The sequence below is a fragment of the Rhinatrema bivittatum genome, chromosome 1 (assembly GCF_901001135.1).
Source record: "Rhinatrema bivittatum chromosome 1, aRhiBiv1.1, whole genome shotgun sequence".
Taxonomy (NCBI): domain Eukaryota; kingdom Metazoa; phylum Chordata; class Amphibia; order Gymnophiona; family Rhinatrematidae; genus Rhinatrema; species Rhinatrema bivittatum.
The window spans coordinates 818,220,419-818,245,266 of NC_042615.1; the positions used below are offsets into that span (position 1 = coordinate 818,220,419).

The 24,848-nt window shown below is 50.5% G+C and overlaps 1 protein-coding gene across 7 annotated transcripts in view; it reads right to left on the reverse strand.

Annotated features, from left to right (window-relative positions):
- Positions 1-24,848, reverse strand: part of LOC115078839 (phospholipid-transporting ATPase ID-like) — a 215,351-nt gene that overhangs the window by 92,838 nt on the left and 97,665 nt on the right. For 5 of the 7 annotated variants that reach the window (XM_029581907.1, XM_029581893.1, XM_029581903.1 and 2 more), the window contains 7 exons: positions 20,751-20,849; positions 16,766-16,827; positions 14,882-14,954; positions 12,139-12,209; positions 11,364-11,446; positions 5,339-5,497; positions 2,463-2,551 (listed from right to left, as the gene is read on the reverse strand). In XM_029581907.1, coding sequence (XP_029437767.1) covers positions 2,463-2,551; positions 5,339-5,497; positions 11,364-11,446; positions 12,139-12,209; positions 14,882-14,954; positions 16,766-16,827; positions 20,751-20,849 — 636 coding nt within the window. The remainder of the gene's footprint in view (positions 1-2,462; positions 2,552-5,338; positions 5,498-11,363; positions 11,447-12,138; positions 12,210-14,881; positions 14,955-16,765; positions 16,828-20,750; positions 20,850-24,848) is intronic. The other 2 variants (XM_029581916.1, XM_029581925.1) reach the window with 1 other exon arrangement.

The following is a 24,848-nucleotide window of genomic DNA, read 5'->3' on the forward strand; positions in this document are numbered from 1 at the left end:
GTGTTACAGTCCCGCCACCTCCAGTACAGAGCGGATTAGGATGTTCAGAAAAAAACGAAGCCTATTAACGGCAAGCGTAGCAGGGCAGTGTTTCGGACTGGCACACAGGGAAGAGCGCCCCCCCCCGGGTGGCTCACTGGGTCAGTACCGGCTCAGAGAGAGGCGGGACCCCCCTAGCATCGTGCCGGGAGATGGGGGGGGTGTCACCCGCTGGCACACAGGGAAGAGCGCCCCCCCCCCCCGATGGCTCATTGGGTCAGTACCGGCTCAGAGAGAGGCGTGACCCCCCTAGCACCGTGCCGGGAGATGGGGGGGGGGGGGCTGGCTCAGAGGGAAGAGTGGCCCCTTACTGTTACTGAGTTACTGGTCCTGGTCTGCCTGCTGAAAGCAAACAGGATGGGGTCATCTTCCTCCTGTCTGAGAGGAATCCCCGGGGTAAAACTCCACTTTCCCTAGCTCTGTGCATATTCTCGGGGCGGGGGGGGGGGGGGGGTGAGGAGGGGAGCGCTCCCTCTCTCTTTGGCCTTGCATGAGCACGGGGATGGGTCTTTTCCTGGCAGGGTGTGGCTGGAAACACAGCACAGTCTCCAGCTCCCTGCCAGCTCTGGCCACCGCCAGCTGCAGCAGTGGAAAACAAATCTCTCCCTGCCCGTTTCCAGGCAGACATCCTGGCTGAAACGAGGCCCGGGGACTGCGTCCAAACATGGAGAAGTCGGAGGGAGGGAGGGAGGCTCTTCCTGGGAGAAGCATCTGCGATTCAGATGTAAGGGAGGGGCCGCCAATGCTCTGGAAAGGGCTGAACCGCATAACAACGTCTGCGCTTTCTTATTTACTGGTCGGATACTGTCAAAGAACAGAGGCACTTAAAGCAGGGTTGAGAGCGGACTCCAGGCGGTCCTGGTTTTATTCCCAGCGCATTGGGGAGGGTACCTGGTTGGTGGAAGGGACGAATGTTACCTTTGATGCTATGTAAGCCATTTTGCAAAAGTTGGATATTTTAATTTGTTTATATATATATATATTCACCTTTTGCAGCTGGTCAGGCACTTCAAAGCCGATTACATGCAGGTATTTCTCTGTCCCCAGAGGGCTCAGTCCACGTTTGTACCTGAGGCAACGGAGGGTGAGGTGACTTGCCCAGGGTCACAAGGAGTGCCAGTGGGATTTGAACCCTGGCTCGCGGCCCCGCTGCTTTAACCACTAAACTGCTCCTCTGCTCTAAAAGGTGGGGTATTCGGTTAAATAAAAAAGCGGGCTCCTGGGCTAACCCTAGCTCAAAACCCCGTTTCTGAGCTGCCTCGGGTCTGCGAGCCAGGGAGCCGAATGCAGGCCTGAAAGATTGGCGGCATGTGACCGGGTGGAGCCCTGGCTGCTGGCGTTACCGCCCGCACGTTGCCAAGCCACGCCAGAGACACTGCTCTCCTGGGCACGGCTTCTTGCCCAGCAGGCGTTGCGGACACCGTGGCAGGGGGGTCGGAAAAACAGACCCGGAACCACGGTGCCGGAGGCCCCAGCGTCGCGTAGGACTTTGTGACACCTGAGCCTGGGTTCCTTTCCGGGCCGGAGAGAAATGCAGAGTTTCAAGGCCTTTCTTTTTCCTACCACAGCAATTCTCCCAGGTCTTCCTCCAAGGTCATTTTTACATTTACTTTCTGATTCTTCTTGCTTTTTTGGGGGGTATTTTTGCTCTCATAGATGCAAGTTGAGAGAATCCACTCTTCCCGGGATGCCGAAAACTTTCCGGGTGCTCAGGGGATCGGGAAGACGAGGAGGGGGAGGGGGGAGAAGCAGCCGGCTTAAATTTGCCAAGAACTGTGAAAACCCCCTCAGGCCGGGCCTGGTGAGGCTTCTCCAGTCCAGGCACTGAGGGGTTTCTCGGTGACTCCGGCTTCTGCTTTCTGACGCAGGACGGGGGGGTAGGGGGGGGGGGGGGGTGTGTGTGTGTGAAATTAACCTCCCGCCACGATGGGCTCCATTTACACGAGGCAGGGATGCCATCAACCCCCAGGCCTAGCGCCCGGAAGAGCCTGAACGGGAAAAGACTGCACCCCTTGGCAATTTAAGTGGCAATCAAGGGCGAGGAAACCGGTGCTCTGCCCGCGCCGTGTCACGTCAAAGGGGACAGCAGCGCCGGGCACCGGGAATCCAAACATGAGAAAGTTTCCAACATTACGGACCTTGTTCTTCTAGGATCCTCTGCAGCCCGCACCGGCTTTTACTGGCCCGAGAGAAGAGTTTATTCAAAGAGGTTTTCAGACCCACCTGTGAGTAGGTCCCCTTCCCCGAATGGGACCAGAGAAGGGAGCTTGCTGTCGGGGAAAAATCTCGTTCCTGGCGCTATCTTTAAGGCAGTTCTTCTGCTGGCCTGAAATCTGGTTCCTTACAAGGCCTACACGGCTCCTAGAACCCGGCCCCCCCCCTCCCTCGCTCCCGTTTAAGCTTGGCCGTTGCAACAGACTTACGCATATCACCAGGAAGTTCATCAGCCGGTCAATGCTGGTTCGTTTCAGGGATGACTTTCCGCTGTTCTGCATCAGCTTCGTGTCTGGCCCTGGAAAACAAACGCGCAGGATCCAAATGTTTGTGGTTTAGCTGGGGGGGGAGGGGGAGGTATCACACAGCGTTGAACTGGTCTGGCTTGCTGCCGTCCATAACTTTTACAACTGTAAAACAGATTGATTTCAGTAAGTTTAACGGGTCCCGGTGGATATGCTGGGGTCAGAAAGTGGCTGAGTAAGGGGAAGACCGGGGGGGGGGGGGGGTGAAGGGAAGGCTCAGTCCTGGGACCCTCTCTAGTCAGGTTACTGCAGACGGGTTTTGATACCGAGATCGGCAGCAGGGGGAACGTTCCCGAAGGCGAGGCGAGATGAGGAGGGGGTGTGAGAAGACCCCAGGGGTGGTCAGAAGTCATTCATTTTTGTACATTTATAAAGCCGACCCTCCAACAAGGGGCTCTGGGATGAGGGCACGACAAAACAAGAAAAGCACGTTCAGTGCCGCTCCACGTAAAAAGCCCTGACAATAATGAACAAACACACCAGATGAAGAGACAGTGCAAGAAGTGCAGCGGAATGGGACGGAGGGAACGCGCTGTGATGTACAGGAGATCTGCATTAAGGGAAGCTCAATGCAAGAGATGAGGGTGGAGAGGGCCTCGCGTGATCGTAGCCCATGATTTTTAATGACTGATGGAGAGCGTGACAGGGCGGCGGGCACAGCTAGAAATGTTCAAGGGGCAGCAGCAGGGGTGGGGGGGAAACCCTGCAGGTGATAACAACCCCTGTGCTCATCGCTGGTGACGCCTCCACTTCTGGAGGCCTCCTCTCCCCAGGGATACGGTGGGGGGAAGCTGCTGGCTCGTGTAACTCGCCACCAGCAGTGGAGTGTGCGAAGAATGCAATTTTTAAATAACAACATAGGCCGGCGGTTCTCGAACGTTTTTCCCCCTCATGACACACCCGACAGACGGTGCGCTCGCAGGCGAGATGCGCCGCTCACATCAATTCACCGCAGAATTAAAAAATAACCCCTTAGTATTACTTTTAGTGCTTCCCCTGACCTGAAATGACCTTTGTACAAGCTGTTGTGATGTGCCAGGAAATTCCCATTCGCAGTGATGGGTGGGGTTATACAGAAAACCCTGCAAAAAAAAAAACCAAACCAAACCCCAAAACATATGAACATAAGAAATTGCCATGCTGGGTCAGACCAAGGGTCCATCAAGCCCAGCATCCTGTTTCCAACAGTGGCCAAAACCAGGCCCCAATATGACATTAAGACTTACTGTGGAATTAAAATTGGATCTTTGAGCTGCATCTAAATGTTTCCACGCTTGCCAATTTCACCCTGAAAAGTTGGCTGATTTTCTAATGAATCCCTTCGCTGCTGTTTTCAGGACATTGGTTTAAGCCCTTGCAGTTTCCGCAAATCGCTAACTTGTTGTGCGTCACACTTAGTCCCTTAGTCTCATATATTGATGTGTGATTCGCTTGGTCTCCACTTCCTGTCTGGTTGTTGTTATTAGGACTACTGTAACACGTAACAGGTGTGGGCTTGGCCCACAGAAGGCCATGAATAAACAAAACAAAATTACAATATAGTAAACCTCCCGTGCCAAAAACAGCACTAACTGCCGACACTCAAACAGTAATAACCCTACTTATGGAAAGGCAACACTGCAAATATTACTCTAGGCCAGAGCTTTCCAAACTTTTCATGTTGGTGACACACTTTTTAGACAAACATAATTTCGGGACACAGTAATTCAGTCTACTAGCAAACCAGAGGTTAAAGGTTAAACGAACGAAATGTATTTCGACAATTTATGTATGTTTCCTTAAATATATACATAATAAAATGTTTAACAACACAACCTATCTTGTGAAAACCTCTCATTTATATTAAAAATATATAATATTCCAAGATTAATGTTATTGTTATAATTTATGAATAACAATAATAAAACAAAGTTATTGTGTTATTCAATTTACCTCTTTAATGAGATATATGAGCTTGATGGGATGAACACAGCTTTTGAATATTTGGTGTTAATAAAGTCCAAAGGGTCTTCTGCATAATTTTAAAAAGGTGGCCAGTTTCAAACTATAAAATTATTTGATAGCCTCATTCAACTAATTCTATATGGCTATGAGAGTGAAGACTGGAATTTATAGGAAGGGACAGAATGTCAATATAAATCCTGCACCTCCAGTTCTGTAACTCTGTGCATCCACTGAAATTCCCCCAAACAATGGAGCTTGGATGTTTCCCTTACAGCTCATCATACTAAAAGATATTTTCAAATTCTGGTGTCACCTCACAGTAACAGCAGCACAAACACCTTCCACTGCCAGACACATTGTGAACTAACATAAAGCACCGCAAAAGAGACACCCAAAATCTATACTGCAATCCCATCATAACATAACAGTAATAACACCAAGGACTCAAACAACAATAACCCTACCTGTGAATAAGCAAGGGTAAATATTACACTGGGTCCTAGAATACCTGGTCTATATCTGATGGTTGGGGGGATTGACTAGTTGGGTAGACTGGATGGGCCTGGTCTTTGATGACAAGTAAGTAGAATTGGTTGGGATGTTCTCTTATTTTACTCTGCTGCATTTATTGTGATTTGCATATGATGAACATCACTGAGCGCTAGCTGGAAGAGAGGTTTACAAATTCAACTAATAAATACTCATGTGGTCCTACTCTAAAGAAAACCGTAATAATGCAACCTAGTCAATGTGGTGTCACCTGTGCTCCTAGCTCAGCAGCATGCACATGTCACTCGTGCACCTGTTCCGCCCTCCGGCATCACCCGCTGCCATACCTGCAAAGATCACGATGCCAAAGCACCACTCCGTGTTCCTCAGAGTGCAGCCCCGCAGCAGGATCTTCTCATTGTCCAGGGAATACTTCTCCCCTCCATATGTTAAAGTCCCAGTGAACTTATCCAGCTTGTTATTGGGAGCTTCACACCTCACCTCACCTATTGATGGGAAAACAGATCAGACAGTCCACACATTTTCATAAGGTACATTTTGTTATAGAGCGCCCCCCACACCCCAATATTACACAATCAGACACATGGCACAATGCCTAATAATACAGACTCATAACTCACCCCCTCCCCCCGACAACACATGATCAGATACAGAGCACAAACTCCCTGATAATACACGATCAGATACAGATCACATACTCCCTGATAATACACGATCAGATACAGATCACATACTCCCTGATAATACACGATCAGATACAGAGCACAAACTCCCTGATAATACACGATCAGATACAGATCACATACTCCCTGATAATACACGATCAGATACAGAGCACAAACTCCCTGATAATACACGATCAGATACAGAGCACAAATTCCCTGATAATACACGATCAGATACAGATCACATACTCCCTGATAATACACGATCAGATACAGATCACATACTCCCTGGTAATACACGATCAGATACAGATCACATACTCCCTGGTAATACACGATCAGATACAGAGCACATACTCCCTGGTAATACACGATCAGATACAGATCACATACTCCCTGATAATACACGATCAGATACAGATCACATACTCCCTGATAATACACGATCAGATACAGAACACATACTCCCTGATAATACACGATCAGATACAGATCACATACTCCCTGATAATACACGATCAGATACAGATCACATACTCCCTGATAATACACGATCAGATACAGATCACATACTCCCTGGTAATACACGATCAGATACAGAGCACATACTCCCTGATAATACACGATCAGATACAGATCACATACTCCCTGATAATACACGATCAGATACAGATCACATACTCCCTGGTAATACACGATCAGATACAGATCACATACTCCCTGGTAATACACGATCAGATACAGAGCACATACTCCCTGATAATACACGATCAGATACAGATCACATACTCCCTGATAATACACGATCAGATACAGATCACATACTCCCTGGTAATACACGATCAGATACAGATCACATACTCCCTGATAATACACGATCAGATACAGATCACATACTCCCTGATAATACACGATCAGATACAGAGCACATACTCCCTGATAATACACGATCAGATACAGATCACATACTCCCTGATAATACACGATCAGATACAGAACACATACTCCCTGATAATACACGATCAGATACAGATCACATACTCCCTGATAATACACGATCAGATACAGATCACATACTCCCTGATAATACACGATCAGATACAGATCACATACTCCCTGGTAATACACGATCAGATACAGAGCACATACTCCCTGGTAATACACGATCAGATACAGATCACATACTCCCTGATAATACACGATCAGATACAGATCACATACTCCCTGGTAATACACGATCAGATACAGATCACATACTCCCTGATAATACACGATCAGATACAGAGCACACACTCCCTGATAATACACGATCAGATACAGAGCACATACTCCCTGGTAATACACGATCAGATACAGAGCACATACTCCCTGATAATACACGATCAGATACAGAGCACACTCCCTGATAATACATGATCAGATACAGAGCACACACTCCACAATAACACACGATCAGATGTGAAGTACACACTTCCCAATAACGTACAATCAGATACAGAGCACACATTCTCAGATATGGAGCACGCTCATTTTCTTTTAGACTTTACTGACGTACCCTCTCCTCATGCCTGGGACCATTATGCATAACATGCATCACCTCTAACGGGTGTCTTTTTGGGGTGGAATAAAACGGAGCTCTACAAATCCCCTTTTACATGTTTCCAAGGGGAGCAGAAATTTCACTAAGGTGCTGGGGATTTTCGTGCTATCGTGCGCTATTGGTAATTTGCTTCCAGTTGCCACCTCTCAGCCCCCTCGGTGAGTTTGGGCCTCACGGTGCCCAGACTCCCACACTGGTGTCTCGATGTCATGAGAGCTGAGACCATGAGACCAGCGCAGGTAGCCGAATGGTGCAGGCCCTGATTGGAAGGGAAGAGACGTTTCAGAGTAAGCAGGGTGGAAAGGGGTCAATAGCTGAAGTCTGGGGAAGCTGCTGGCTGGCCGAGGGAGGGAGAATGGTTAGCTAGCTGGGAGGTGACTGGATGGGGAATGGATAATTTACTAGTCAGCATGGTGAGGGGAGGAGGGTGATGGCTGTTTGGGGTTGAAAGAAAGAGAAGAATGGTGAGAACGAGGGGAGTTGAGAGAGAGAAAGAGAAACTGGTTGGGATGTGAATTACATTGAAATAAAGGCCCTGATTTACTAAGCTTTTTTTTTTTTTTTTTTTTTAACACATTTAGACATAAGCACAGGTTGGGAAAACAGCCTTACTAAATCCCTTCATTCCCAGCCAATGGCTCCTAACTTTATGGCTTGCCTACTAGATCCAGACTAAATTTGTCAAGGCCTAGGATAAGCATTACGAATGACCTTCTCTTCAGTTCTACTTGCAAGCTAACCTTGCTGGGCCTCCTGCCGGCACTTTCACTGCTTGCTGGGACTCACCTCCCACAGCTTACTGACCGTCTAACGCCAGACACAACAAGTGCTAGTAAATCGATCTGTGCAGCTGGTACTGGGCTGCGGAAGGGAAGAAAAGGAAATGATCAACGGTCAACGGTAGTGTTGGCGTCAATGCGGGCTCCCTTGGAGGCACCCACTACTCTGAGCTGCTGGCCAGGGGAAGGAGGGGGAATGCTGCTGGAAGAAAGCGGAGGAGAGAAGAGCGAGAGCAGGGAGCAAGAATGGAGAAAGGAAAGGGAGGTGAAGGAGACAGGATGTGGGGAGGGAATGGAAGGGCAAATCGTCCACAGGCACTTGCACCTGTTATTTTATTTTGTTTTCTCTGTGGTTGCATTTTGCATGGGAAATAATGCTCAGAGATTGGAAAATGCCATCTACAAGTGGTATTTTCCTCCCCTGACACGCTCCCCAGCACGCAGCCTCCAGGTAAATGGCTTCTGAAAATTGTCCTCTTACGTAGCGCTTTGGCGATAAATGTGCTAAGTGTCAGTCCAATAAAGTTTCTTGAATCTGGTCTAACAACTCTTTGGGATTCATTACAAAATTGAGCCTCGTTCTAATCCCCCTTTGAGCTAGGACAGGGAGGGGGCACCATTGTGGCACAGCCCCTTCACAGCAGGGAGATGGTTGGAATGACCTGTCCCCCCCCCCCTGCTGTTTATAGAAGCAGCCTGCAGCATTGCAAAGTCTGGCTCCTTGAGTTGGAGAGTGGAAGAGGGAATTAGCAGGAGCTTTTCTCTTCAGTTACAGGCCGATGCAGTACTGAGCGCTGACCACGGCGCACAGCTCAACCCGCGACTGGATGCGCGTCCATAACCCCCGATGCAAAAAGGGTGTTAGTGCATCCAAAACGTGCGTCCAATCGTGAGCGTAGGCATGTTGATGAGGCTATTATCTATTCCCCCCATGGCAAAGAAAACGCACATTTTTACTCCCCGAAATTAACGCCTGCCCGGAGCAGGCATTAATTTTGGAGGATCCCAAAAAAAGTGTACGGCTATTCTGTACTTCCTCTGATTTAATATCGTGGCGATGTTAGAGGAACTACAAAATTATAATGTCCCGAAAAAACCCCCCAAAAACGGAGGCTCTAAAATCGAGCGTCCATTTTCGCATGTGGCTGACAGCAGCCAGCTCTCCCGGGCGTCCGCCGCCGAGGAGGCTCTAGGGGCGCACAATTTCCCCCCCGGCGCCTCCTTTTTACCGTGGCGCCCGGGAGAGGTGGATCGGCGCTCGATCCACCATCCTGTAAACGCGCGCCGATACTGCATCGGCCTGTGAAGAGTTTCCTCTCCTGCTCTGTGGGAAGGGGACCAGCAGCTCCCGGGTGCCGGCTCCATGCATTCGGGTTCTTCCTCCGAGGATCTCGGTGCCCCTGGCTGGAGGACTTCGGTGAGTCCAAGAGGGTTAGGGGATTTCCTCCAGACCGCAGGCTGGATGATGGGGGGGGGGGGGGGGACTCGCTGCAGGAGGATTCCGGATTTTGTTTCCTATTTCTCTGAGGATTTTTACCTTGCGCTGCTGGGGAGGATGTTTCCGGTCGCCCTCCCTACCCTGAAGAAGGAACATCGGACAAGGGCCCGCTGCGTTCCCGTCTATCCGGACCTTTCCTTTTATCCAGCAGAAGTGCAGACCTGTGAGGAGAACCTCGTTTTGCACCATCTGGGGACCCCCCCCCCTTCTGCAGCCTTCGCCCTGGGAAATTGAAAAGACTGGGGGGGGGGGGGGGGGGGGGGGGGGTCCTGCCAGGATTTCTGCAAGGGGATTGTTTTTTTTTCCCCCTGCCCATCTGCTCTTCCACGTCCTGCGGGGTAAGCGAGTTCTCCTGGCCCCGATACCGAGAGACCCTCGCACAGGCAGAGACAAGAGACCTGATGTGAACTCGGCCATTTTGCCCCGGGGCCGCTGGACTGTGCTGGCGTGGCTGAGTAGTCGAGGAAGGGCCCCGGCGCCATCACGCGCCCCCTGCTGTCTTGGCTTCGTACGCCGGAAGAGAGGTTACTTCCACCTGAATTTAAAGGCACACAGTACCGCGCAAGAAGCAAAACAAGAGGTCGCAGCCCGAAGCTCCAGGGGGGCAGACTTGGGAGCGAGAGCAGAAAAATATTTCTTCAGAAAAAAGAAAGGGGTGGAGGAAGCAAGGAACGGCCTCTCCCAGACGGTGAAGGAAAAAAAAAACAAAAACCCAAACCAACAGAATTCAGGAAAAGCTTGGAAATAAGCACAGAGGATCCCAAGCCTCGAGGAAGTGAAGGGAAGGCCAGAGGTCAGCCGGGGTCTCTCCGGCACTGGGCCAGGAAGTACTGTGGTGTTTAATATCTGCCTGCAGACCCCTCTGTTTCTAGGTTTCCTTACAGGGCTTTTCTCCAGCAGCTGGCTCTCAGCACACTTGGGCAAACATTGCACCAGGCAAGAGACTTACTCAAACCCCATTTAACCCAAGCGCTCTTCCTGTGTTTGCAGAAGCGCAGAGTAAACATCGGAGAGAGGGAGGCAGTGCCTGAAAGAGTCTGGCACAAGGCCAGGGGGCCGGTCACCATGGAGAAGGCTGACGGCAAGCAAGGGCCACTGCCATCTGCGTCAGCAAGCCAGGCAAAGAATGTAAAACGGCAGGCGCAGGTAACAGAGGTCACGGGCAACGGCTAGCCCAGCTAGCCACGGGTGCAGGTAGATTCGGGCCAGAGCGTGGGCCGTAACAGACGAGAGTGAGGAGGGGCAAGAAAGAGCAGGCTACCGGGCAAGGCGAGGTAAGACCTCAGACAGTCCGGCAAGCACCCAGACGGCCGCAGGGGCAAGGGGGAGCAAATGCACAGGCGGCCACAGGCAAGGGCCAGAAAGACTATGGAGAGCCACGAGCAGCAAAAGCAGGAATGAGTGAAGAGAGCGGCACGCAACGCAAAGGCAGTTCAGACCATGGGCAGTCACAGGGGAGAGAGCGGAAAGCGACCATGAGCGTAGGCGTCTTTATCAAGAACGGCCATGGACTGCGAGCTTGGGTGGGGGGTGACCAGTGGCAGTCCGCCAGGGCGCTGTGGCTTCTTGCCTATGAGGAGGCAGAATTGCAGAGCACAGCCAGATCTCAGTTACAATTTCGAACCCCCGGCACTCTTAACTGTTCGCATACGAGGGCTGCAAAGCTGTGCACCTCTGTCTCCCCATCACCACCACCACACCTGGTAACTACTGCCGGGTCGTCTTCTCCTCGACTTGCCAGTTCCCAACGTAAGGAAGAAAGCAATCGACCGAGCCCTTACAGACGTGATAAAAGGGATCACACCCTACCGTCAAAGTTGGACAGCTTCTGGAGGTCCTCGCCCATGTCCCCGGTCACTGTCAGCGATTGCTTCACCTTCAGGTTGGTTTCCCTGCAACAGGTGTCATAGCTCAACGAAACTCAACAAATCAAACGGCTTAGAAAAAAACAAAACCAGAGCACGACCCTCCTAAGAGCAATGGGCAACGCTTTAGAAGGACCCACAGGAAAGAGGAGCAGTAAAAGGGCTTACGCAGTCATGTTTACGCAGTCATGTTTACAAGATTATACTCGCTTTATTGACTTATAGACCACTTTCTCGGCTTTTACAATAAAACCACCCAAAGCAGGGCACAGAAGCAATAAAAAAATAAAAATGTAAAAACCATGCGAAGCTACATCAAACAAATAAATCAACAAACCACATTCAACATGCACAAGAATATCATAAAAACAGAAACACAAATATTATCACTCTATCAGCATCCCATCTCCGTATGTCAGTAATAGTGACTGGGCTGGGAAGTGAGTGCCACGAGTGACTGGGCTGGGAAGTGAGTGCCACGAGGCCTCCATGGAATTCACGCTCGGTGGGTATAAAGGATGCACACAGCCCTTCCCGCCGTAGCTGACTCCTTCCTGCCGCTGCCAGCTCGGGGCGAGAGAGCAGCGGCAGGGCCGCGTGGGGACGCCTGATCCTGCAGAGCCAGAATTACTGGGCTTGGTGGGGGGAGGGTCGGTGCCTCAGAGCAGCAGGTAAAGACCCCGGGGGGATCAGCTGTGAGCGGGAGGAGCAGGACTTACCCATCCAGCTCGGCGGTTTCTATGTAGATCAGGCTGTGAGGCTCACTGCTGGACAGCAACAGCAGATCTGCCTAAAGACAGAAAAAGAAAGGCTGGTTTCAGGTACCGAGCAGCGCTCTCCACTCAGCTAATGTACCCCCCTCCCCCTGTGCCCCCAGATCCTGGCGAGGACCTGCCTTCCCCCCCCCCCCCCCCCCCCACCCTACGAGCTCTGCATCTCCTCACAGCTCCCGGGACCCTGCTCCCCCCCCCCCCACTGCCTCCCTCCAAGCCCTGCATCTCCTTACAGCTCCCGGGACCCTGCTCCCCCCCCCCCAACTGCCTCCCTCCAAGCCCTGCATCTCCTTTCAGCTCCCAGGACCCTGCTCCCCCCCCCACTGCCTCCCTCCAAGCCCTGCATCTCCTTACAGCTCCCGGGACCCTGCTCCCCCCCCCCCCCCACTGCCTCCCTCCAAGCCCTGCATCTCCTCACAGCTCCTGGGACCCTGCTCCCCCCCCCCACTGCCTCCCTCCAAGCCCCGCATCTCCTTACAGCTCCCGGGACCCTGCTCCCCCCCCCCCCCCCACTGCCTCCCTCCAAGCCCTGCATCTCCTTACAGCTCCCGGGACCCTGCTCCCCCCCCCCCCCCCCCACTGCCTCCCTCCAAGCCCTGCATCTCCTCACAGCTCCCGGGACCCTGCTCCCCCTCCCCCCTGCGTCCCTCCAAGCCCTGCATCTCCTTACAGCTCCCGGGACCCTGCTCCCCCCCCCCCCACTGCCTCCCTCCAAGCTCTGCATCTCCTTACAGCTCCCGGGACCCTGCTCCCCCCCCCCCCCCACTGCCTCCCTCCAAGCCCTGCATCTCCTCACAGCTCCCGGGACCCTGCTCCCCCCCCCCCACTGCCTCCCTCCAAGCCCTGCATCTCCTTACAGCTCCCGGGACCCTGCTCCCCCCCCCCCCCCCCCCCCTGCCTCCCTCCAAGCCCTGCATCTCCTCACAGCTCCCGGGATCCTGCTCCCCCCACTGCCTCCCTCCAAGCCCTGCATCTCCTTACAGCTCCCGGGACCCTGCTCCCCCCCCCCCGCCCCCTCTGCCTCCCTCCAAGCCCTGCATCTCCTTACAGCTCCCGGGACCCTGCTCCCCCCCCCCCACTGCCTCCCTCCAAGCCCTGCATCTCCTTACAGCTCCCGGGACCCTGCTCCCCCTCCCCCCTGCGTCCCTCCAAGCTCTGCATCTCCTTACAGCTCCCGGGACCCTGCTCCCCCTCCCCCCTGCGTCCCTCCAAGCCCTGCATCTCCTTACAGCTCCCGGGACCCTGCTCCCACCACTGCCTCCCTCCAAGCATTTTTCTGTTTGCAGCCCTGTCCCCGAGGTCCTCCAGGCCCTGCTCTGTAAATGCACCTAAACGCCCCCCCCCCCCTTCAAAACCCGCAATGTTTTAGGAACAAGGAAAGCACAAACAGATGATGACAGCCGAGGGCCACAAGTCGTTTACAAGCCAGGTTGCCCTGAAAGGACACAAGTAGAAAGGTATTTACAACTGGAAAGGCAAGGGGCTTTGTGGGGTTCATTTTTTCTTTTCTATAGCTTTTTGTTGGGCAGTAAAATAACACTTAACGTAGCACTTATCGTGGCTGTAGGTATCCCCGCTGCACCTACAGCCACGATAAGTGCTACGTTAAGTGTTATTTTACTGCCCAACAAAAAGCTATAGAAAAGAAAAAATGAAAAAAACTATATAAAAATTATAATATCTCGAAGCAGAGTAAGCAATGATTATACTATAGTGACGGTCTGTTATCAAAGTGGTGACCGCACATCTACTTTTGTGGCCGACAGGGCTATCAAAGTTGAAGCCCGCCATTTTATATGAGGTTTACTCCGTGCAGACTATCAAATACATATGCTATTAGTGTTGCATAAATATGATGTTGTTTAGAATTTAATAAAACCTAATTCTGTCACTGGGCATTAATAAACCAAGACTGCAAGTCTGTGAGGAGCACAGAACGGGCACTAAACTTACTTAAAGCTGCGAGACTGAGCAGCGGAAAAGAGGTACGGCTCGGATAGCAGTAGGAACACTTAAAGAAGAAAAAAAACCCAGCATCTAATCAACGTCCATCCCCGTCCCCAGGAAAGGGTCCACCGTGAGCAGGCACAGCGCGGATGAGGCTGCGCATCCGAGCATCTAAAAAATCAAGGATCTGACGGTTTAAAAAGTCCCAATCAGCAAGAAAAAAAATATACGGAACGTGTGTGCGGAGCAGGCCCGCGACTTCCCGCGCTATAACGATATGCGCACGGCTGAGGCCAGAGACTGCGCATTTTCAGTCGCGGATCCTCAGTCGTGGAACTCTCTTCCCGCCGCTTTACGTCCGATTGGACGCACTAAGACCTTTAAACCGTTTCTTAAGGCATTTCTGTTAAAGCAGGCTTTCAACCGATTGGACAGGAGGATTAAACGATGTCTGGACATTCGCGCAGTCGTAGACGGGTTGGAACTGCTCGAATCGTAGGGCAGGTGCAGATTCCCAGCATTTTGTTTTCGCATTTGATTTGTGTTGTATTTTTTTGTTATGAGCGTTCGTCTGTACGTCGCCTAGTGCCTCGGCTCAGGCGATTAACACATTTTTAATAAACTAAGCTAAACTAAAACCTATTGTACTGTGCGGGAGGCCTGCGTGCCAGGCTCTTTGCTGCTGCTGCTGCTGACTCTACCAGAGCCCTGGTCACGCCAACAGCTAAGAGCGCCACTTTACCGTCACAAAGTTGTTGTTTTCAAGTTTTATGATGTCACCCACTTGGACGTTCATCCATTTTTCATTTGTAAACCTGCAAGAGGGTGAAAATACCCCATCAGTGCTCGTTGCGCCCAAGTCAAAGCAGAGTAAAGGGACAACCCCTCCCTCCAGCCATCCCCCCAGTACCAAATGTATCTGGAAAACGGCTCTCACACCCTCCAACGCTGAAGAACACAGCACAAGATGCTTGTTGCACAAAAGATGAATCCTCACATATAGGAAGACGGTTTTACAATCTCAAGTAAGAGTCAAGCCATTTTTTTTTTTTTAAAACCTAGGGAATCCAGATGGCAAAACGTGTATAAATATCCCCCCCCCCCCAAAAAAAATTGTTTGTGAATGCCTCATCCAATCAGATGCCAGAGATTAGAATATCCGCATTAATCCCCATGACCTCTATGCAGATGAGTGCGAGGTTATAGGCATTCATTGCACCCTGATCTGGGTTTCTGATAGGCTGCGACTCTCCGTTTGTGGGCCGGCTCTAACAGGGGATTATACGCAGCAAAGTAAGCTCTGCAACAGAGTATGTCCAAGTTAAAACCCAGGGTCACACGCAGACCAGCCCTAAAAGCGAGGGTGGGCTGCTTGCTGCACCATCTGCCTCCAGACCCTCCTGCTGGCATCCTCTGGTTCAGAAGAGAGCAATGGTTTGGTGCAACAGTTCTCATATCCAAGGCATGAGGCCCCTTGCTGTCAGGACAAGCAAAAAAACCCATGCAAATTAACCTTGCTCTTAGACCAAATGCATCTCAAGAGTATTCACTGCAGGCCTTCTGAAAAACCAGGAGTCCTCCGGGCCTGGAGCTGAGGAACCACTGGCCAATAGCTGCACAATACTGGTCCTCCAGGGCCACGAATAGGTCATTGCTTGTCTGGCTATCTGCAATGAATATTCATCAGGCATTTGAGCTGAGACCCAGGATTCTTGCACAGCCTGATTACCCAGAGGTGGATATTCAGATGCCAGACAGCTGGATACATAAGATTTATCTGACTCTCTGTTTAGTCAGATAAGTTGTGGGTGGGCAATGGTCAGACTGGGGCAGCACTACTTATCTGGATAAGTTATCCTGCTAAGTAGCGATATTCAGTCTTATCCAGCTAGGTTAACGAGACTTGGAGAGCCGTACTGCCGACTATGTCTATCTGACTGACTTAGCTGACCGGCTAGCTTCTGAATACCGCCCCCCACAGAGAACCTGACCCATTTCTGATCCTCGAGGACATGGGTCGTGCACTTCTGGGTTCGCGCGAAGGGCTGAAAGCCAGGAGACCCGAGTGCAAGTCCTGCTTCTGCTGCGGACACTCGCTGTGACCTTGAGCAAGGCCCCTTCATATATCTCCCAGTGCCTCAGGTACCAGCTTACGCTGTACGCTCTGCAGGGTGCGGAGTTACTGTTACCCGATTCAGGGTGGCAGCACGAGTGCCACTGTAAACCAGATCTACACGTTGCTACCTCTTGGCACTCCCTGTCACGTCATGACCTATAACATGTATGACATAACGCAAGCAGCGTATCACATGACCTGTTACACCAGGGGGATGCAATGGGAAGTCAGCACCCGGGCCTGCATCACCATGGTCTCAAATCTCTCAGGTTTCAGTCAGCCTGAAGAGTGCAGCTCTGTTGGTCTTTTCAAAAATTAGTGCATTCCCGTGAAACGGAGGTGACATGCACACTTCCCATCTCCTTACGTGGGATATGTGAGCACATGGTGTCAGCACACCCCCTACGCAGCAGCGGCAGTTCCAACACGCCTCGGTCATAAATCCAAGCCTTGCTGCGTGGGTCATGCACATGTCTGGCCCCCCCGGGGCGCGGGTCACATGACACTTACCCTCCCTTGGTCAGCACCTGAACCCTGCGATTGTTCACCTGGTTGTCACTTTTGTGTCGGTACTGGAAGAGAAAAGGGAAGGTTTAGTAAACTTCCAGACGCTGACACGACAGTGAGCAGGGGGCCGGGTGCTCACAGGGCTGCGCAATGATTTAGGAAAAGCCCTGGGACATGAAGTCAAGGCTGCCCTCCATCACTGACTCTCTGTGTGACCCTGGGCCTCAGGTCTAATCCCAGCTCCGTCTCTGACTCTCTGTGGGACCCTGGGCATATCCCTTTCTCTGTGCCTCAGTTCTAATCCCAGCTCTGTCACTGACTCTCTGTGTGACCCCGGGCATATCCCTTTCTCTGTGCCTCAGTTCTAATCCCAGCTCTGTCGCAGACTCTCTGTGTGACCCTGGGCATATCCCTTTCTCTGTGCCTCAGTTCTAATCCCAGCTCTGTCGCCGACTCTCTGTGTGACCTCGGGATCAGTCCCTTTATCTCCCTGTGCCTCAGTTCTAATCCCAGCTCTGTCACTGCCTCTCTGTGTGACCTCGGGATCAGTCCCTTTATCTCCCTGTGCCTCAGTTCTAATCCCAGCTCTGTCACTGACTCTCTGTGTGACCCTAGGCATATCCCTTACTCTGTGCCTCATTTCCAGTCCCAGCTCTGTCACTGACTCTCTGTGTGACCCTGGGCATATCCCTTTCTCTGTGCCTCAGTTCTAATCCCAGCTCTGTCACTGACTCTCTGTGTGACCCCGGGCATATCCCTTACTCTGTGCCTCAGTTCTAATCCCAGCTCTGTCACTGACTCTCTGTGTGACCCTGGGCATATCCCTTTCTCTGTGCCTCAGTTCTAATCCCAGCTCTGTCACTGACTCTCTGTGTGACCCTGGGCATATCCCTTTCTCTGTGCCTCAGTTCTAATCCCAGCTCTGTCGCAGACTCTCTGTGTGACCCTGGGCATATCCCTTTCTCTGTGCCTCAGTTCTAATCCCAGCTCTGTCGCCGACTCTCTGTGTGACCTCGGGATCAGTCCCTTTATCTCCCTGTGCCTCAGTTCTAATCCCAGCTCTGTCACTGCCTCTCTGTGTGACCTCGGGATCAGTCCCTTTATCTCCCTGTGCCTCAGTTCTAATCCCAGCTCTGTCACTGACTCTCTGTGTGACCCTGGGCATATCCCTTACTCTGTGCCTCATTTCCAGTCCCAGCTCTGTCACTGACTCTCTGTGTGACCCTGGGCATATCCCTTTCTCTGTGCCTCAGTTCTAATCCCAGCTCTGTCACTGACTCTCTGTGTGACCCTGGGCATATCCCTTTCTCTGTGCCTCAGTTCTAATCCCAGCTCTGTCACTGACTCTCTGTGTGACCCTGGGCATATCCCTTTCTCTGTGCCTCAGTTCTAATCCCAGCTCTGTCACTGACTCTCTGTGTGACCCTGGGCATATCCCTTACTCTGTGCCTCATTTCCAGTCCCAGCTCTGTCACTGACTCTCTGTGTGATCCTCGGCATATCCCTTTCTCTGTGCCTCATTTCCAGTCCCAGCTCTGTCACTGACTCTCTGTGTGATCCTCGGCATATCCCTTTCTCTGTGCCTCAGTTCTAATCCCAGCTCTGTCACTGACTCTCTGTGTGACCCTGGGCATATCCCTTTCTCTGTGCCTCAGTTCTAATCCCAGCTCTGTCACTGACTCTCTGTGTGACCCTGGGCATATCCCTTACTCTGTGCCTCAGTTCTAATCCCAGCTCTGTCACTGACTCTCTGTGTGACCCTGGGCATATCCCTTTCTCTGTGCCTCAGTTCTAATCCCAGCTCTGTCACTGACTCTCTGTGTGACCCTGGGCATATCCCTTACTCTGTGCCTCATTTCCAGTCCCAGCTCTGTCACTGACTCTCTGTGTGACCCTGGGCATATCCCTTACTCTGTGCCTCAGTTCTAATCCCAGCTCTGACACTGACTCTCTGTGTGACCCTGGGCATATCCCTTACTCTGTGCCTCAGTTCTAATCCCAGCTCTGTCACTGACTCTCTGTGTGACCCTGGGCATATCCCTTACTCTGTGCCTCAGTTCTAATCCCAGCTCTGTCACTGACTCTCTGTGTGACCCTGGGCATATCCCTTTCTCTATGCCTCAGTTCTAATCCCAGCTCTGTCACTGACTCTCTGTGTGACCCTGGGCATATCCCTTTCTCTGTGCCTCAGTTCTAATCCCAGCTCTGTCACTGACTCTCTGTGTGACCCTGGGCATATCCCTTACTCTGTGCCTCATTTCCAGTCCCAGCTCTGTCACTGACTCTTTGTGTGACCCTGGGCATATCCCTTTCTCTGTGCCTCAGTTCTAATCCCAGCTCTGTCACTGACTCTCTGTGTGACCCTGGGCATATCCCTTTCTCTGTGCCTCAGTTCTAATCCCAGCTCTGTCACTGACTCTCTGTGTGACCCTGGGCATATCCCTTACTCTGTGCCTCATTTCCAGTCCCAGCTCTGTCACTGACTCTCTGTGTGACCCTGGGCATATCCCTTTCTCTGTGCCTCAGTTCTAATCCCAGCTCTGTCACTGATTCTCTGTGTGACCCTGGGCATATCCCTTACTCTGTGCCTCATTTCCAGTCCCAGCTCTGTCACTGACTCTTTGTGTGACCCTGGGCATATCCCTTTCTCTGTGCCTCAGTTCTAATCCCAGCTCTGTCACTGACTCTCTGTGTGACCCTGGGCATATCCCTTTCTCTGTGCCTCAGTTCTAATCCCAGCTCTGTCACCGACTCTCTGTGTGACCCTGGGCATATCCCTTTCTCTGTGCCTCATTTCCAGTCCCAGCTCTGTCACTGACTCTCTGTGTGATCCTCGGCATATCCCTTTCTCTGTGCCTCAGTTCTAATCCCAGCTCTGTCACTGACTCTCTGTGTGACCCTGGGCATATCCTTCTCTCTGTGCCTCAGTTCTAATCCCAGCTCTGTCTGACTCTCTGTGTGACCCTGGGCATATCCCTTTCTCTGTGCCTCAGTTCTAATCCCAGCTCTGTCACCGACTCTCTGTGTGACCCTGGGCATATCCAGCTCTCTGTGCCTCAGTTCTAATCCCAGCTCTGTCACTGACTCTTTGTGTGACCCTGGGCATATCCCTTTCTCTGTGCCTCAGTTTTAATCCCAGCTCTGTCACTGACTCTCTGTGTGACCCTGGGCATATCCCTTTCTCTGTGCCTCAGTTCTAATCCCAGCTCTGTCACTGACTCTCTGTGTGACCCTGGGCATATCCCTTTCTCTGTGCCTCATTTCCAGTCCCAGCTCTGTCACTGACTCTCTGTGTGATCCTCGGCATATCCCTTTCTCTGTGCCTCAGTTCTAATCCCAGCTCTGTCACTGACTCTCTGTGTGATCCTCGGCATATCCCTTTCTCTGTGCCTCAGTTCTAATCCCAGCTCTGTCACTGATTCTCTGTGTGACCCTGGGCATATCCCTTTCTCTGTGCCTCATTTCCAATCCCAGCTCTGTCACTGACTCTCTGTGTGACCCTGAGCATATCCCTTTCTCTGTGCCTCAGTTCTAATCCCAGCTCTGTCACTGATTCTCTGTGTGACCCTGGGCAAATCCCTCCTCTCTGTGCCTCAGTTCTAATCCCAGCTCTGTCACTGATTCTCTGTGTGACCCTGGGCAAATCCCTCCTCTCTGTGCCTCATTTCCAATCCCAGCTCTGTCACTGACTCTCTGTATTTGTCTTCATTAGGTACTTTTTCTCTTTTTTTTTTTTAAACAATGAAAGCCAAACAAGTGAGCCGCCACATCACCAATTTACAAAACTTTACCCCGGTTTCCTGCCTCTTTAAATAGCCCTTTCACAGGGCCAAGATGCTAAGCGCGAGAAGAGCTGAACACCATTCTTTGCAAGCAAAACGCTGTCATTCCACTAAGGTTCGAGTATTTGGCAGTTAAGCCCTGGTGCACTTCTGACCCAGCCCCCCGTCAGGACCGTGGCACGCGGCGGCAGGGAAGGCCTTCTTACGTAGTCGTCCGTGGCATCCTTGACGGCGGAGATAGCCAGCACCAGGACGAGCGGCACCACGGTGGTGAACCAGGACAGGGAGGAGACCTGAGGGATGAGCTGTGGGGAGAGAAGGCAGCGTCAGTGTCAGGCAGAGGAAGGCCCCCGGGGGAGCCTTAATTACATCAGGGAGTGCTCTGGAAGGACGGGCACCGCTCGTGACACTAATAACGGATAAAGGGGGTGGAACATCTCTCCTGAGACGAGAGGCTACGCAGGCCTGGGATCTTCAGTTGGGAAACGAGAGGGGGACGCGAAAGAAGTTTATAAAATCATGAGGGTGGTGGGAACAGGTAGATAGGGAACATTTATTAACCTTTTTAATGGATACTAAAACAAGGGGGCACTGCATGAAAGTAACAAGCAGCAGATTTAAAACAGATCGTAGGACGCGCTTTGTCACTCATCGCACCGTCGGGATGTGGAATCTGTTGCCAGCGGAGGGGATCAGGGCAACAAGCATGGCGGGGTTTGAAAGAAGTTTGGACAGGTTCCTGGAGGGAAAGTCCAGGACGCATCATCAGCCAGGTAGACCAAAGAAAGCTGCTGCTATCCCCGGGAGCGAGTAAGAGGAATTAGATCTACTTCATGGGATCGGCCAGGGACCTGTGACCCCCGACCGGCCACTGCAGGAGACAGGATGCTGGGCTCCAGGGACCTTGGTCTGACCCAGCATGGCAGTTCTTACGTAAAACTCCCGTTTATCGTATAAACAGACAAAAGATCACCAGCATTTGAAAAAAAATCCCCAGTACATTGTCTGCAAATAGTAAGGTTATCGCATTTCTATTACCAGCTAAGCTGCGCGTGATCTCTGCTTCTCCCTTCAGCTTATAAAATCAAAGGCTCAGGTTCCCAGACGAGAGGGCGCCCCTGTCCAGTTCCCCCACCCTATGAAAGGCTTTTCGGCATCAAATCCCAGCAAGAAAGGGTCTCAGGTTGTCCCACCTTGACATTCCTCCAGCACTGCAAGCAACTTAATGTAGATTTAACACTGGCTCTTCTCTCACAGACGGAGCCAGGGACACTCATTACAGCAGGATATATTTCAACCTGCTTGCTAGTACTTTAGCGAAGGTTTTTAGTATCCGGATTCAACAAGGATATAGGCCTGCACGAGCCAAGCTCTGTTAAATTTCTACCTTGTTCAGCATTCTTCAGAGCAGCTGGCACCTTACCCACGCTAACCCTTCCCTCCTGTAATTACTTCAAACCTTCCAATATTTGTTTATTCAAGGCGCTTATGAAAAGTGTGCATCCAATCCATCAGGGCCAGTTCTTCTTCGAGAAAGCAGGAGAATGTAAGTTATACATAAACTGCTCGGGGGTCGGCTGTGCTATCTACCTCAGTTTCAGACAATTCTCCATGGAATTAAAAAAAAAAATCCTCACGAATAGCGGCCGTAGAATTTAAATTACTCCCATCTCTACCTCCAATCCTGGGGCAGCTCCGACCACATTCCCACTGCCGAGTTTTTGCTTTACATTTGCTGTTAATTATGCTATCTTTGCATTAATCAGAGAGTATAATTATTCATTCCCAGATCAATTAAATGCTTGATGCTAGAAAACCAGACATAATTATAAAGGAGAAAAAGACAAAAAACAGCATATACTCATTGAAATGTCAGTACTAAGTGACACTGTGTCATCCCAGACCACCCCCCTCCCCCCCCAGCATAGCTCTCTAAGAATGGGGGCAGAGTAGGATATTTTCCCCTAAACCTCGCCATAGAGAAAAACACAAATTTCCTCCACTTTTTATTCCACCAGGCACACTGTGGAATAAAATACAAAGTCCTGGGGGTTAAAAACACTCAGCACATCTGTAGCAAACCTGCCATACTACAGCAGCACTAACTCACAAGACTCTAAAAGGAGCAAGGTTACCTGTGATCTGGCAGCCCGGCCCCCTAGAGCAACAATACACCTCCTGTTGGGAAAACACCATGAACCAGACCGTCTCAGATCCCTACACGGGAAACTGCACGCCAGCAGAACACCTCACCTTAGTCACACATGCAAAACGACCCTCAACAAATTCAAAATAAGCGATCACAAATTTTAAAACCGAAATATGCAGACCAAAAAGTAGAACGATAACCTCAAGCAGCCAGACTCTGCGAGCAATGCAGCACTGGAGCACCATCATTTCCTCCTAGACTAAGGACAGCCCGGCCATTGTTCTTGTGTGGAGGGAGGGCGGCTATATGTAACATGAAACAGCATCACCAGAAAAATGGCAAAGTCTCGGCAGCGCCCACATAAGATGGATTTATATTGGGGCCACTGAGCCTTTGTGATTTTTCTTGTGGGAGGTGGGTAGGAGGGAGAGAGCAACAGGAGAGGGGTGGAAGCAGGGAGACTGAAGAGTGAGGGCAAGAGGGAGTGGAGATGGGTGAGGGATGTGGGGTTACGAAGGGGGCAGTAGGACAGTGACATACCTAATGCATTCGGCACCTGGAGTAGATACGTTCTTTGGCTCTCCGATATATATATTTTTTTAAAATTTAAATTCAATTCAATTTAATTTCAAAATTTATTAATCGCCTAACACAAAAAGGCCTAGGCGATATACAAAATAAACATACATAATAAATTCTGAACATACATAATAATAAAAACAAAACATAAAAATGACACTCATAAATATAGGTTTCTTAGAAACCATCATTGATTATCTTAAACTGACATCAACAACATATCCCGAGAGATTCACTAAATGTCTGCAAGTAGATTTTTTAAATAGTACACCAAGTATACAAACTGGAAATAAGAAAAATGCAGGACATTAATAATTCAGTGAACCTTGAAATATTGTACAAAAGCTTTAAAAAACTGCCTAGGCCCCCTTCTTCAGATGTCAAATCAGAGATATTCACATCTAAAGATGGGTCCTGCATTGTCTCAATAGCTCACATACAGTATTTTGGGATAAAACTTACATAGCTCCAGTATAAACTATCACAGCCTGCCATGCATACTGTTTACTCCAAGAGACAACTCTACTATATCAAAACAACATTAACTCCCAGAACTCAAACAGCAACAACCCTACCCAGGAAAGAGCAGCATTGCAAACAAGCCCTAGAAGACCAATACACCTCCTATTGAAAACAGAACTACAGAGCCATACACAGAAACTATACACTATCAGAATCCTTCATCTTGGTCACACATATAGAAAACAGACAGACCGACAAACAAGAAAGTCAAAAAAATAAAAAATTCAATCATAGTACTAAAAATAAGAAATGTTTCAAAACAGCTAATGAAAAGAACATCCAATAATTAAAATCTCGTGAAAATGGTTATACATTTCCCAAAACACCAATATAATATTTCAAAACAGCAGACACAAAAAAAACCATCCAATAATGAAAGTAACAAGGATGGAAAAATCTGCCACTTTCCATATCTGGGATTTATTATTATTTCCAGCCACCCTGAGTCTCATGGATTAGGAGGAGGCCACACAAATTTTATCCTCTCTCGCTCACACACACACACACATACACCTCCCTTCTCTTTCTCTTTCACACACAGCCCCTCTCTCATACATGCCCTCTTTCTCTCACACACAGATATACACAGGCTCTGTCACACACACACACACATCCACCTCCCTTCTCTTTTTCTCACACACAGCCCCTCTCTCATACATGCCCTCTTTCTCTCACACACAGATATACACAGGCTCTGTCACACACATCCACCTCCCTTCTCTTTCTCTCTCACACACAGCCCCTCTCTCATACATGCCCTCTTTCTCTCACACACAGATATACACAGGCTCTGTCACACACATACACCTCCCTTCTCTTTCTCTCTCACACACAGCCCCTCTCTCATACATGCCCTCTTTCTCTCACACACAGATATACACAGGCTCTGTCACACACATCCACCTCCCTTCTCTTTCTCTCACACACAGCCCCTCTCTCATACATGCCCTCTTTCTCTCTCACACAGATATACACAGGCTCTGTCACACACACACACACACACACACACATAACTTCTTCTTCCTCACACACATGCACATGCTCTCTGGCTCTC